Raw genomic sequence first — 15,569 nt, 5'->3', positions numbered from 1 at the left:
CCTACTTTGCAACAAAAAAAAAAAAAAGGGCTTTAAGTGCAATTGTTGAACACGATGGATGTGAATTCCTCATTTTCAACCAGAAGTTGTTTAATGGTGTTATTTTGAAGTGATCCTTAGCAGTGGTATCATTCTTTAACTCTATCAATTCTTCTTGTGCTTCCTCATTCACATTTTTCACATCATAGGAAAATGGTGATGTAATGACTTCACTGCTCAAAAGGTTCACATCTGGAAAATAGTTACCAAATTCATTAATCAAATTATCTAGGTGACAAAGTATTTCTATCTTTATAACTTCGGGAAGCATGTTATTTCCAATTACGCTATTTAAATTTTGAAACATTATCAAATTTCCATTATTAATTCTAGTCTTACACAGTTTGAGCTTTTCAATAATTGCCTTCAGTTTATCCAAGTGTGCAATAACATAAGGATTTTTGCCTTGCAATTTCAAATTTAACTTGTTAAAATGACCCACAATGTCCACAAGATAAGCAGTCGTTATTTCAAAATTGTCAAATTCAAAATATTCTACCAGTCCACTTTTCATTTGTCATAAAAATTCCTTCACCTCGTTTCTAAGCTTGAAAAATCTTTCCAAAAAATTTCCAGCAGAAAGCCATCGCACTGAAGTATAAAACAATATCATATTGTGTTCAGCATCAAAAGGTCAGAACAAAATTTTGTAAAAAGTCGAGTGTTAAGAGCAGAAGATTTTATATGATTCACTAATTTGACCAATTGATTAAATACAGTTTTCAAACTACCTGGCAATGTTTTGGTTGCCAAAGCCTGTCTATGAATAAAACAGTGTACACCAACTACATTTGGAGCAATCTCTTTTACCCTAGTCTGCAATCCAGAGTTACAACCCATCATGGCAGGAGCTCCATCAGTAGTAATTCCTAACAAATATTTCCATTGTAATTGATTGTCATTGAAAAACTGTTTCATAATTTCCATAATATCAGCTGCTTTTGTTGTTGTTTCAAGAAAAGAAGAGAATAAAAATTCTTCTTTGAATTTATTTTTGTGAATATACCTACAAAATACGATTAATTGTGCCATTGAACTTACATCTGTGGACTCATCCAACTGAATAGAAAAATATGGTGATTCTTTAATTTCATTAATAACATTTTCTTTAATATTTGATGAAATGTCAGTTAGCGTTCGTTTGACTGTAGCATTTGACAAAGATATCTTATCTATCTTCTTTACAGCTTCTTCTCCAAATAATAATCTAACAATTTGTTTTGTACATGGAAGTATAACTTCTTCAGCCAATGTGTGAGCTTTTTTCTTCTGTGCTATTATATATGAAACCTTATAAGATGCTTCTGCTATATTCTGTTGAGTTTGGTGAATAGTCCCAGTTTTATCCAACTTACATTTCTTCAGTGATTCAAATATTCTTTTGAAAAAAATCAGAATCTTTTGTTCGCAGATCAGGATGGCACTTATTCAAGTGAATAGCAAGCTTTGAGGGTTTCATAGAGTCATTTCCTAGTACTTTATAACAAATAACACACTGTGGGCAGCAAATGGTTTCTTTTAGCATGTAGGTAAAACCATATTTCGTATATTCATCTGAATATGACCTTTTTTTACTTTTAGACATCTAAAGAATTTTAAAAAAATACAAAATAATGTAATATATTAACTCGAGATTTGTATAACTCATTTGAGAGTAGTATATTCTCGACAATTCAAAGAAAATAATACAAATTACTTTCTTTCAAACCAATTAGTTTGGAAAAATATTTTTACCATAAGATAAGATAATTTTATATAGCATTTAAAATTTACGGATGTAAGAATAATATAAAGTATTTATTGTTTCATAGTGGTCCGCAAGACGGTTAACGTCAAATTGGCTTACACAGATTTTGTGCAACATATGTTGTCTAGCATGAATTACATTTTGAATTTCAAGATTTATTTGTTTCTTTTAAACAGAGAAAAATATCAAAATTAAAATTCAATAACTCAAATTTATTTTGAATTTACGTTTACCTTGTGGTCCGTTTCAAAAGTTCACATGAACCCCCAGGGGTCCATGGACCACCGGTTGGGAACCACTGATTTAGAAAGAATAAAAAAAGAGGAAAAAACATTGCTCTTTTACTGATACCTAGTCTAGAAGGTCTATAAAATCTCTAAACTATTTAAAAAGTTAAAGAAATTGTAAAAAACACTTTATACCTTTAATTTAAAACTAGTCTTTAACTGGTTTTAAACTGGTTTTAGGTTTTTTTTTTAAGACGTATCTTAATTAAAATAATTTTGTTTTTTTCTTCAATAGAGTTGACCAGCAAATACCAACATTGGACTTTGTTGATACATTTTTGAATATTGATCATTTAAAAACCTCATTTCCTGATTTTAACATCAAGGTATGTTTTAAATATTGGTTAAGGTTATATAAATATAAAAAAAGTCTGATAAATTTATTAGTTTAAATGTGTTGCTTAAGTAAAAAAAACTTCAAAAGCATATAAACAATCAAACGCTATTTTAGTGCGAGGCAACAGAACCAGTGCCACCTTTTAAGTAAGTTGCTTTACATTCTTTTAATGGTGTTTTTTTTTTAAAAGTATTTATTGAAAAAGTTCATTGCTCTTTTTCTTAGAGTCACTTTTCCAGTTGAAAAAGATTCTCGAAAGCGAAAAGCTGATGACCAATGTGAAAAAAAGGAACTAGTTGTTGTCCCTTATCAGATTCCTAACAGAGGACCTTATCCTTACAATAAACCAAAAATGCAAGTTTTTGTTTATCTTTATCTACTTACAAAATTATACACCAGTTCTGATGCAATACACCTACAATTTCAAAACACTTTATTTAACTAGAGGCATCTTTATTATTGAGTTTATTATTAATAACTTAATCTGGAACTTAATGTTGCTACTTAATGTTAGTTTAATACTTATTTTACCCAGTAATAATATTAGCATGCTATATAAATGTGCTTGTTACATAGCATTATATTTGCACAATATTTTTTAATTTATATATTGAATCAACAAATGAATAATTGTTATTCATAGGAATACTGTACCATTCACACCAACACAGGTAGAAGCAATCAGGTCAGGAATGCAGCCAGGGCTTACAATGGTATGGTAACTCATTTTGCAGTTGTAGTTTATATCTCTTTTCAACACTTTTACATAAATTAGCCCTTTAAATCATTTTATCTCATAGTCTTCTAGTTGTAGTCTATTGTTTTCATTGAGAAGTTTCGTTTGCAACTACAGATCTTTTTTTTTTGCTTCTATTTTCCAGTTTTGTGATATTTTCACAATTATAGGTTGTAGGTCCTCCTGGTACTGGAAAAACTGATGTTGCTGTACAAATCATCTCTAATATATATCATAATTTTCCAGATCAAAGAACGCTCATTGTTACGCATTCAAATCAGGTTTTTTTTATTGATGTTTTGTTTCATTTTTTCTTCTCACTTTGTTTCTTTTAACACAAAAAAACATGCATAAAATGAAGTTTCTCTAAAAATAAGTTGTATTTCCTAAATAAAGCCTCAATCTAAATTTTAATAATAAGAGGTTTTTTAAATTGTAATTTTTGCTAGAAATTTCATTGTGCTTTAGGCTTTAAATCAACTGTTTGAAAAAATTATGGCTTTGGACATTGACGAGAGGCATTTGTTACGTTTGGGTCATGCTGCAGAGTCTTTAGAGACTGACAAAGACTTTAGCAGGTTGATTTCTATCTCCTTTTTTTTTTTTTTTTTTTTTTTTACTTCTATGCTACAAAATTTCATGGGATGGTTATCAATCAACAAGAGTTGGTTGTGCTTGTTTGAGATAATAGTATAACTATTGCCGTTCTTGCTACAGATATGGTCGTGTAAACTTTGTACTTGCAAGAAGGTTGCATTTGCTTGAAGAAGTCCAACGACTTCAGGTAAGATTTTCTTGTTCTTTTCTGAAATTAATTATAATTTTAGTTAATAAGTCTTGAACTGCTCATTTTTGCATTGGATAGTTTACTGAGTGATTAACATTACTACACAAAAAATGTATGCGAATTAATAAAATTTTCAAAATATTTCAAGAAATGAAGAACTTATTATGTAAAAATTTTAGGTTTTACAATGTTGATAAGTTGCTACCAAACTAAAAAATCAATGTAGTTTTTGAGCTACATAAAACTGCTGCTTAAATTGCATTTATATATTGCAGTGTATTACATACATTCGTTTTGATCAAACATCAAGTGATGCTTATTGAAATAATATTATTAATTACCCATCTGTCTGAAAACACATTATTATTTTGTTTTGCAATCAATAATAGTTGCTGTTTTTCTTCTTTGGTATGTGAAGTTTTTTGTATTTTTTCATCATGGCTCATCCACTGCTGTCATTCTGCTGTCAATATCACAAATTGTGATATTTTCAAATTTTTTTAAATGCATCAATTCTCATTACAAGTATTATCTTAGTGGTTTTCCAATGCTGTTATGTAGATGCAGTTCCTAGCATTATGAATGCTTCAAATACTATTAATGTGCTGCACTGGTTTACATGTTACCAGTAATAAGTTAAGGCAATAAAACAGTTTGCCTTTATGACCAGTTTTGTATCTGGGGTTAGATAATTGAAGCATTAATTTCAAAGTTTGGTAGCAGTCCCAAGCTGAAATTTTTACAGAAGTTTTCTTTGTGTATTGGAACTTTACAAAGAAGTGATCTATATCAAAATTTAGCACTTTTCTAAAAAAACTTGAAACATTACAGGAGAGCTTGAGTGTTCCTGGTGACGTTGGATATACCTGTGAAACAGCTGGACATTTTTACTTGTACCAGGTGAAATATTTTTTGTTTAAAACATATAAAATATTATAAAATAGTTTTGTCTTCACTTGTGATAATTGTTGGATATGATTTTTATTTGATTATTTAATAAATAAAAATAGATTAAGAAAAAAAAATTTAAGTATGTGATAATATATACCAGTCTTTTGAAACTAGGATAAGAAAAATAGATAAAAGTATATTTAGTGCTTTTAAAACTTTATTCGAACCAAAAGAACTTTAACATTGCTATCAGATATTTTTCACATTAAAAAAATGCAAAAAACTATATGGTTTATTATCATAATATTGTTTTCTTTTAATTATAACGTTGAATAATTATGTCAACATGTTTAGTTGTTCGTTTAGATTGTATCACGCTGGGAAAAATACAATAGTCAGTTAAAGCATAAGGTATGACACTTAATTTTTAGCATATTACTTATATCTTGTTTTTCCACTGTTTTTTCATGTTTGGATTTACAGGCTATCTTTTCTTTAAGAGTAATGATTGTGAAGCAGTTGCGGAGTTGTTTCCTTTTAAAGTTTATTTCTTAAATGCGCCACAAGTAAGTTGTTTTTTGTTTTTTTTTTTGTTTGTTTTTTTTTTTGTTTGTTTTTTTTTTTGTTTTTTTGTTGTTTTTTTTGGGGGGGGAGGGGTTTTTTTTTTTATTATTTTTGCTTTATTAATTATTTTTTTGTTTTTTTTTAAACACGTCTTTGATTAGTGTTTGATATTTTTACAGCCTTTGTTCAAACGACACTCTTATGAAGAAGATTGGATTATAGCTGAGGTTAGTTTTTTTTTCTGTTAAGTGTGATGAAACAGGATAAAAATTCAACACTACCATGAAAAACTGAATTTCCTATAAAAAGTTGTTTGTTTATATTTTTGTTGTTTATAAAAATTTGTTTATTTATCCAATAATTAAAAACTTCGTTTATTTTTATCTTAGTTTAATCTTTAACATTGAGTTGCAGAATTTTGTAGTGAACGGTTCTTGATTTTCATTTTTCTTCAGGGTTGCTACAGACACATCCAAAAAATATTCACTGAGCTGGAAGAGTTCAGGGCTTTTGAACTTCTAAGAAGTGGTAAAAAAAAAATATGCAAAATATGTCATTAAGTAATAAAAAAAATTATATTATTCAAAAGATTTTAAATGAAGAAAATATTTTAAATTGAAAATTTTATTGACGAGTTGCAAATTTCTCTTTAGGGCGAGATCGTTCAAAATATCTACTAATAAAAACTGCGAAGATCATAGCGATGACTTGCACCCATGCTGCTTTGCGAAGAAGAGATCTTGTGGAATTAAATTTCAAGGTTTATAACTGATACCTTGCAGCATTAAAAACTTAAAATGACGAGTTTTAATCGTGAATTAAAACCCGCGTTCTGAATTTCGACGCTGCGTTTTTTTCCAGACGCTAAAAGAATTTATTTTAAATGAGTTTTTTTTGGCAGGTTCATTTACTTGAAGATTTAGAATTATATTTTTTGATGGTCAACTTTTCAATGACCTTGCAACTGACATCATAAAAAAAATCATGTTAAAGAAACTAAATCACTAAAATTTTTTTTTTTGTTTTTTTTTTTTCCCTCCACGATTTTCAACCGAAAAAATGTATTCGAATTTCGACAAATTACTAGCTAGCGGTCCTTGCTCTATTTTGTTTATGTATGAGTTTCACAGCGCACTACTTTTACAATTTTAGTAAAAGAAATTTACTTGGTGTAAACTTTACAAGTTTCATTTCTTCTTTTCCTAATTTTTATAAAAATTATATTGATGTATTCTTTAATGATAAACTACGAAGATCATTTTAGTTGAATTGCTTAATTTGGTTTTTAGTATGACAACGTTCTGATGGAAGAAGCTGCCCAAATCCTTGAAATAGAAACTTTTATTCCACTGATGTTGCAGGTAAGTTTTTGCTCTATTCTTCCAAATTTGATGTTGCTTTGGAACCTTCTTCTTAAAGTTATTTATTTTTGCGTAGAATCCCCAGGATGGGCACAATCGTTTAAAAAGAGTCATATTAATTGGTGATCATCATCAGGTCCATTTTCTTTTTTTTTTGTCATAAAATATTTTTCAGATTAATAATAACTTGAGTTTCCTTTTATTGAATTATGAATATAAAAAGAATAATAATAATTTTTATAGCTTCCTCCAGTCATTAAAAATATGGCTTTCCAAAAGTTTTCAAATATGGAACAATCTCTGTTTACAAGATTTGTGAGACTAGGTGTTCCTTATGTTCAGTTAGATGCACAAGGGAGGGCCCGACCAAGGTAATGCAGCTGTAAAGATTATTTTTGTATCAAAACAACATTTGAAAATTCTTTTCATTTAAAAAACATTGTTTTACATTTACAGCCTATGTCAGTTGTACAGTTGGCGATACGATAAACTGGGTGACTTGCAACACGTTGTCAGTTGGACAAAGTTTAAGCACGGAAACCCGGGAATGTTCTTCGACTACCAGTTAATCGACGTTCAGGACTTTAACGGTGTCGGCGAATCAGAACCCAACCCTTACTTTTATCAGGTACTTAACTTTTATAAATTGCATTCAAATATTTTGTTTTGCTTATGGGTAATTCAATTTATTTCTCTAAGCAAGCTGTGACAAATGCTGTAAATAAAACTGCTTTATGCTAGAATCTTGCAGAAGCTGAATACTGTGTTGCATTATTCATGTATATGCGTTTGCTTGGTTACCCCGCCTCGTCAATATCAATATTAACTACTTACAACGGACAAAAGCATCTTATTCGTGACGTCATCGACAAAAGATGTGCTGATAATCCGCTAATTGGGAAACCTTTAAAGGTATTCATTGTTTTTTAAATTATAAAGTAGTCGAAGTCTATTTAAACATGCACGCGCGCACATTTAGGACTTTGATAACTCAAACTTATTATTGATAAATCAAACTTGAGTATTTGGCAGGGCTTCCTTTAGCTTCGATAATAGCTTCAAAACGTCTTTGCATTAATTCTATCAAGTTTTCGCACATGCTGCTGTTAAGTTCTTCTTTAAGTTCTTCTTTCTTTCTGATTGACCGATCTTCAATATTTCTGTTCAAAACGGCTCACTACCACTCTATGGGGCTTAAGTCTGGACTCTGTGCAGGCCATTAAAGTACTTCTACATTATTATCACTGAATCATTTTGTAGTTTCTTTTACAGTGTGCTTTGGATCATTGTTTTGTTGAAATGTATAATTATTGCCCCGTCGCAATTTTCGAGATGAAGGCTTGAGATTCCTTTTGAGAATCTTCCTATATTAAGATTCTCAAAAGGAATCTCAAGCCTTCCTATACTAAGATATTACATACTTTTTTAGCCACGTTATATGATTTAATATTGATTTTAGATTCATCGCTCCATAAATTTTTTTCCAAAGGTTTACACCCAGGTTCTGTATTTTTTTGCAAGTCGAATCGACGTTTTATATGGTGTTTTGTTAGATAGGGCTTCTTAAATACGTTTCAAAGGAAATCAGCTTCCCTCAATCTCTTACAAACTGTTTCGGGAGTGATGCCGTGCTTATTCTTCACCTTTTTCGCTAACGTTTTTGTAGACTGAAATCGATAGTGTGCAATTGGGAATTCCGGTCTCTTTCTCAACCTCACGATACGTTTTACCTTGCTTTGCTAGATCCACAACTAAATTGTGCTAAAGTCCAGTATCTGTCTCCCTTTGCCATTATTCTAAATGAGGAAAAATTATTAACTTCTACTTCATTTTATATATTTTTAAAATTTACAGTGTGAAAACTTTAAGAAACTTTGAGATAGCCGCCTTTGGCAACTCAACAGGCTCCAACGCGTTTTGGCATTAATTTGATAAATTCCATAGAGTTCTTTCGAAATTTCAGACCAAATTCTCTCCAACTCTTTTTTAACATGCTTTATGGACGCTTTCTTTATTGGTATCATTTTGGCATCCATAAATGTTATCGATTGGGTTCAGATCTAAAGACCTAGCGCACCATACAAGGTCATAATTTGCTACTCTTTGAACAGGCCTGGGACTAATAACGCCATATGAGCGGTAGCTCCGTCCTGCTGAATTTCCATGCTTGACTTTCATCATGAAATAGTTTAGCAGATGGTAAAAGCTTATTTTCAAGGGTGTCTTTGTAGGTAATTAGGTTATTTCGACCCGTATACACTTTGCAGCATCCAGTGCATTTGTGGGAATAGCAACCCCACATACCGACTGAGCATCCTCCGCATTGTAAGTTTGTTATAACGAATCGGTCCACGTATCATTTTGAATTCTAAATTTTTACCATAACTCTTGAGTTTTGATTGAAGACTTCAAGATTCGATTGGTTGCTAAAGATGGTTTTGCTCCAATCTTCTTTGGTCCAGTGAAGTCTTTTTCGACACCATTTTCGCATTTGGAACCTATCCGTGATTTGAGCAATGGCTTTCTATCTGCTTTATATGAACCGATTCTTTTTTTTTTTTTTTTTATCTAAAATCCTTCTTATTATTTCCCCACAAATTTCAACACTTTTAAAGAAGCTGTTAAACTCTCTTGCAAGTTTAATGTTACTAATTGTAAGATTTTTCCTTACCTTTCGAAAGAGGTAGCTTGCATCTCGGTCTGTTGTCTTAGGCGGCCTGCCGGTCCTTGGTAACTCTTTAGCACTATTGGTCGTCTTGTAATTTTTCTTTGTAGTTCAAACACATTTCTCTGAAACATTGAGTTCCGTTTACAAGCTTTCATCATACCAATGACTTGCCTTCAAACCGTCTCGAATATGCTTTTTCTGGCCATTATTTTTGCGAAAATTACCAACTTATTACCAACTGAAATAACTTTGAACGTAAATTACGAATTTGGAAATTTTTTTGGATTTAGGTCCTATTTATAGTAAAGTTTAGCAGATTAAATTTTCACAAATCAGTCTTCAGTAGACTTACCTGAATTTTTTATTTTCTGCTTCCGTCTATAAATATATGCATAATCGTTTGGTCTCATACTAGTTAACATTTATGTTAAAATCCAATTATTTTTCGTACAACAAAGAATAAAAAAATAAAAGTAAATTATGTTGATAGGTGATAAAGAAAACTCCATTAGGTTTAAATTTACTAATTTATTTTCTTCCATTTTTGTTTAAATTTTAAAAAAAAAACATGTCTTTATAAAATTTATAATGCGTCTATAATGGAGACTTTTCGAAAGTAATTGATGTAAATTTTATTTCTTTTATGGTTGGGAAATATTAATAATAATATAATAATAATAATAATAATAATAATAATAATAATAATAATAATAATAATAATAATAATAATAATAATAATAATAATAATAATAATAATAATAATAATAATATAATAATAGTAATAATAATAATAATAATAATAATAGTAATAATAATAATAGTAATAATAATAGTAATAATAATAGTAATAATAATAATGTTAATAATAATCATGTTAATAATAATAATCATGTTAATAATAATAATCGTGTTAATAATAATAATCGTGTTAATAATAATAATAATAATCCTCGTATTTAAGTTAAATTTCTTGTAATTATGTGCACAACTGTATATACAAAATTTTTTAATTTTTTATTTTTTGATCGCTTTTATTGTAATGTAAAAAAAAATTATGGGATAAATTTTAGTAAAAATTTGTGTGTGTATATGTATGTATGATCGTTTGTTGTCCTGGATGGTTTCTCATCCAAACATCTGCTGCAACATATCACATTTTGAAAGGAGGTATGTGGGGGCAAAAAAATAGAAACATTTTTTTCTACAGAATTTTATTACGAGGAGATTATTATTTGAGCAATCATCCATTATTGTCAAAACACGGTCGTTATTCGTTATTTTACAAGTTTTAACAAAAATGACTCAAAAACTGAAAAGTCTTCTTGCATTCAACCAGATTTCCAGATCCACTGCTACTCAGAGTCTGTTTCGTACATAATGAAGCATACAGTTTTTCCCCTTGGTAACTATGGAAACCCTCCATAATCAAAGCTCATTTATACTATTAGAGAATAAAATAAATAAAAAAAGAAAAATGAGAGCTTTTTTTACCTAAATGGACCCTAGGTCTACAAGTGCCTCACCGTACTCGTAAGCGATTAAAATCATACAGAATATGCTTACACCTTAGTGAGTTTTAATCAAAATAATTCGTATCAACTCCCTGATTTTTGAGCGACTTTTGCATGGTATTTATGATATTCACTTAACGTTTTCTGCGATATTTTTATGGACCATACGGATATATACAAGAAGATCTTTCAATTTTTTGTGTTCTTTTTGAATAAAGTAATGAAAACGAACACTTTATTACGATCGTTACCACGTGATTCCTTACCGTGTTATTCTTTACCATTTAAAGTTCACACGTCAAAAAAATTCTATGCCGTTCCTTCGGCGTATTTTCGTGTGTATTTTCAACAGGATACTTTTCACACGACTAGGAATATCGTGAAAATTTCTGATCGAAAAGATTTATTTTACGCGTTTCTTTAAAAACTGAATACTACATGATCCCTTCTGTACATTTCCGTCGCCCCATTTCACACTGATATTGTTGGATTTTGTTACTGATTTGATGAAATTGTTTAGTTTAAATGCACGAAAATAATGAAATTTGAAAATGGCTTTTTTTTCCATGAAGGTGAATGATCAATGATTTGAAATTGCAAAAATTTTGGTCGTTTTTTCAGGTGACAACAGTTGACAGGTACCAAGGTCAGCAGAACGACTACATAATACTATCACTTGTTCGTACGAAGTCTGTTGGACATCTACGCGACGTTCGTCGATTAATTGTGGCAATGTCGCGTGCACGTTTGGGATTATATGTATTTGCTCGTATTAGTCTTTTTCAAAACTGTTTTGAACTACGACCAGCTTTTAGCCAGGTAAACATTTGATTTGCCTACCACCACCCCACCCACCCCCACACCTTCCCACCCCCACACCTTTTTTTTTTTTTTAAATTTATTTAGTTACTTTAAACAATCGATAAAATAATGTGTGAAAAAATGATTGTTTATATTTTTGTAGCTGATGTCGCGACCGATGCAGCTTTTCCTTGCACCCTGGGAAAGCTACCCAACAAAAAGACTGGTGATTAGACGACTTTATTATTTTAATAACTTCGTTATTTTCTATTCAATTCTATTTTATAGATTTAACATTATTTGTAGAACTCAATTCAACCTGATGGTGAACCTCTGATCATTTGTGATATGCCACACCTTGCCCAATTTGTATACGACTTTTACTCTGAAAAGATTAAGACAATTTCACAAGAAGTGAAAGTACGCCCTTATTTTATAATATTCTTGCATTTATGTAAATCTTTTTTCTTTTATGGTTGGGAAATATTAATAGTAATAATGATAATAATAATAATAACAATAATAATAATAATAATAATAATAATAATAATAATAATAATAATAATAATAATAATAATAATAATAGTAATAAAAATAATAATAATAATAATAATAATAATAATAATAATAATAATAATAATAATAATAATAATAACAATAATAATAATAGTAATAATAATAATAATAGTAATATTAATAATAATAATAAAAATAATAATAATAATAATAATAATAATAATTGTAATAATAATTGTAATAATAATTTTAATAATAGTTGTAATAATAATAGTAATAATAATAGTAATAATAATAATAATAGTAATAATAATAATAATGATAATAATAATGATAATAATAATAATAATAATAATAATAATAATAATAATAATAATAATAATAATAATAATAATAATAATAATAATAATTGTAATAGTAATAGTAATTGTAATAATAATAGTAATAATAATAGTAATAATAATAATAATCCTCGTATTTAAGTTAAATTTCTTGTAATTAATTCATTTCATTTTACAGGGTGTGAAACGGCTTGAGAAGATTGAAGAAGATCCTGTCCTAGATGAGAAAATGGCAGCAAAAGCTGCGGATGAATCCAACGCAATGGATGTTGGGCAAGATATTGTGAACGAAGTGAACTTAGACGATTTATAAAATGTCTCTCGTATGAAATGAAGTTTTTAAGTTTCTTCAAATGCAAAAAAGCTCATAGCAAAGTTTAAACAAGAAAAAAATTCCGTATACTGGAAATAAACGTGCATTACCGTTCGAACTTATAAGTCTCCACTAAACTGAAAAGAAAATTGAAAACATTAAAGTTTTTCATTTCTTTTTTTTTTTTTTTTCTTTCTTTTTTTATTGTTAAAAAAGAAACGTGTGTCTGAGATACTTTTTTGAACCCTCTTCGAAATAAGTAATAAGATACGCAACCATGTGATTCAGCGTATTCCCTCAATAATCTAAAATACGTTATTTTAAGGTTTTCATAAATCTCCTTTACATAAAACTAATATATAAAAGAAAGACGAAGGTATAACAGGGTGGTCAGCGGACCTGGAAATCTTAAGACCTTTAACTTTTATACTGTCAAGTTAAAAATTTATTTAAACACATGCATTTTAAATGTATTCCTTACATTACTGTTCATAACTAACATTTCAGTGCATAATTTTTTTTTTTTTTTTTTTTTTTTTTTTGAGTTTTCAAAACCTATTTCTGTGTTGACGCCAAAAATCTTTTAGTATTATCAAGATTTATCGTTTTCAAACAGATTTTTGGTTTAAACTTATAGCATGATGAGGCTGTGATTGCCTGATTAATTGTAATTACATGATTAATTAACAAAAAATTCACTTCCGAACTGATACTGTCCGCATTTTGATAAGGTTTTAGCGTTTTGTGGTGAAACGGTTTTCGCCCCGCTTTTGATATAATTCTTCCTCAATAATCAATCAATTAGTTTCATTGAAACTTTTACTTATTCTTTTTTTTTTGGGTTTCAAGTAAAAATTTGTTGTTGTTTTCTGGAACAATCGAAAGATTTTGTAAACCTACATGTAATTGTGGCTAATGATTTTGATACCTTTTTATTTATAGAAGCCTGTTCATACCGTTTCAGGAGATTAGGATTAATTTCTTTAGCTATTACGTCTATTGAAGTCTTAACAGTGGACTAACTTTTCATTAGAGGGATCCTTCGGTGAACCCTTCACCAGAGGTAATGAAATCTTCATCAGAGGTAATGAAATCTTCATTCAAGATTAAGAGTTCACCAATAACTCCCTCTATAGTTTGGTTTTACGGCAAAAATGTCGTTAAAACCTCATACTTCAAAAAGTAAAAGAAAATTCACTTAATATAATAATTTCATGACAACGAGTATTGCTGTTTAAAAATTCTACTGCGGTTTTTTATTTTATGCCTCGATTGTTTTCAATAATTTTTCATTTTAAATGGCAAAAGAAAGAACCATTCAAATGTTCGACAATCTTTATTAAGAAAAAGAAATTAAAGAATATTTCACATATAATCTTGCATTTATTTAAAGAATGGTTTCGAAATAACTAGTTATCCTAACTTTATCTGAAAGACCTTGCAGGATACAACTAAGTGCTTCACATGGCTGTCGAAACATAAGGAGAGTATTACGGTGTTACGGCTTCTTTTTTTTCTTTTTTGCAAAGCAAAAAAGCTCGACATAATTTTGTTGTATCGGCAACCTATAAATTCGTTAATACAAACCTCAGTAGTTGTAAAAATGAATTAGCAAGCTGTTTTTGATTGCGCGTTTTTTGATTTCGTGCGATTATTTGTGTGATTTCATTTCATTGCAAATCATTACGTCGTAAATTTCTACTTTATTAACAACCAAATAGTTTCTTGATAAGCCATTACCGGAACAAGTACTAAGAGAATCGGGCTAGAGATACACTGAGAATTGTCAATATTAAAACGAATGTTGACACTAGGCTAGAAATAAAAGAATCAGGCTAGAAACATTCTGAAAACGGTCAATATTAAAACGGATATGGACAATAGGCTAGAACTAAGAGAATCAGGCTAGAAATACACAGAGAATTGTCAATATTGAAACGGATATTGAGTTTTTTAACTGTACCTAATGACGTAACCAACATTAGAAAGCACATAAATTAACCTAGGTTTATTATAAGCAAGAGGAGTCATTTTAAAATCCTGCATTAAAATCCAAAGGACGTATTTAGTCTCATAGGATTTAAGACTATGAGGACTAACTAAATAAGTAATTAAGCAACTAACTAAATAACTAAGATATAAAGTAAATTTGACTTTCAACTAAAAACACGTTCCTAGAAAAAATATCATAAAATATAAAATGTTTTGTTTAAAAAGGGTAAAAAAATTTTGTGTGAAAAGTTGACCTTTCAAACTTTGTTTTAGAGTGAAATTGCACTTTTTTTGTAATTTTTTGAAGAAATAACAAAAATGAACTTTTTTCGCCGACTACCCGCTTTTAAAAAACTTCAGGGTCCCTGAAGGAAGTGTCCTAAAGCGGCCAAAAAAAAACCACGATTTACTACTCATCCTGTATGAGTAGTAAAGCGTGGTTGTTTTTTTTTAATTAATATTACTCAATAGTTAAATACAGTTTATATAATAGTATTTATATAAATCATCATTACATGATATCTTTAATTATAAAAGTTATTTCTAAGTCTTTTTTTGTCGAGGATCTTCGTTTTCACTGTCGTCTACTTTTCCTTCATTGTCATCGTCTTTACTCTCTTCCTTAATCGAAACTTCAAGACATTCTAATCACCAGGATCGCTAGCAACACATTCCTCC

The 15,569-nt window shown here is 29.3% G+C and overlaps 1 protein-coding gene and 1 long non-coding RNA gene across 2 annotated transcripts in view; one reads left to right on the top strand and one right to left on the bottom strand.

Moving 5' to 3' along the window:
- Positions 1-13,131, top strand: part of LOC145181293 (RNA helicase aquarius-like) — a 33,142-nt gene extending 20,011 nt beyond the window's left edge. Inside the window, exons 24-45 of the mRNA XM_090085267.1 lie at positions 2,309-2,399; positions 2,525-2,556; positions 2,636-2,764; positions 3,054-3,123; positions 3,317-3,427; positions 3,615-3,724; positions 3,864-3,930; positions 4,765-4,833; positions 5,191-5,235; positions 5,325-5,390; positions 5,568-5,615; positions 5,844-5,916; positions 6,042-6,148; positions 6,678-6,749; positions 6,826-6,885; positions 6,993-7,120; positions 7,206-7,377; positions 7,491-7,661; positions 11,550-11,747; positions 11,893-11,955; positions 12,036-12,149; positions 12,765-13,131. Coding sequence (XP_089941393.1) covers positions 2,309-2,399; positions 2,525-2,556; positions 2,636-2,764; positions 3,054-3,123; positions 3,317-3,427; positions 3,615-3,724; positions 3,864-3,930; positions 4,765-4,833; positions 5,191-5,235; positions 5,325-5,390; positions 5,568-5,615; positions 5,844-5,916; positions 6,042-6,148; positions 6,678-6,749; positions 6,826-6,885; positions 6,993-7,120; positions 7,206-7,377; positions 7,491-7,661; positions 11,550-11,747; positions 11,893-11,955; positions 12,036-12,149; positions 12,765-12,899 — 2,131 coding nt within the window. The 3' untranslated portion in view covers positions 12,900-13,131. The remainder of the gene's footprint in view (positions 1-2,308; positions 2,400-2,524; positions 2,557-2,635; positions 2,765-3,053; positions 3,124-3,316; positions 3,428-3,614; positions 3,725-3,863; positions 3,931-4,764; positions 4,834-5,190; positions 5,236-5,324; positions 5,391-5,567; positions 5,616-5,843; positions 5,917-6,041; positions 6,149-6,677; positions 6,750-6,825; positions 6,886-6,992; positions 7,121-7,205; positions 7,378-7,490; positions 7,662-11,549; positions 11,748-11,892; positions 11,956-12,035; positions 12,150-12,764) is intronic.
- LOC149890431 (uncharacterized) overlaps positions 1-15,569 on the bottom strand; it is a 54,204-nt gene that overhangs the window by 36,945 nt on the left and 1,690 nt on the right. The window lies entirely within an intron of this gene.

This window comes from Hydra viridissima, unplaced genomic scaffold (assembly GCF_058129835.1).
Source record: "Hydra viridissima isolate aposymbiotic clone 2 unplaced genomic scaffold, HvirCarnegie_v1 scaffold_4, whole genome shotgun sequence".
In the NCBI taxonomy this organism is placed as follows: Eukaryota; Metazoa; Cnidaria; class Hydrozoa; order Anthoathecata; family Hydridae; genus Hydra; species Hydra viridissima.
Note: the sequence above shows the minus strand (reverse complement) of the source record. Positions and strands in the feature narration are given on the sequence as shown.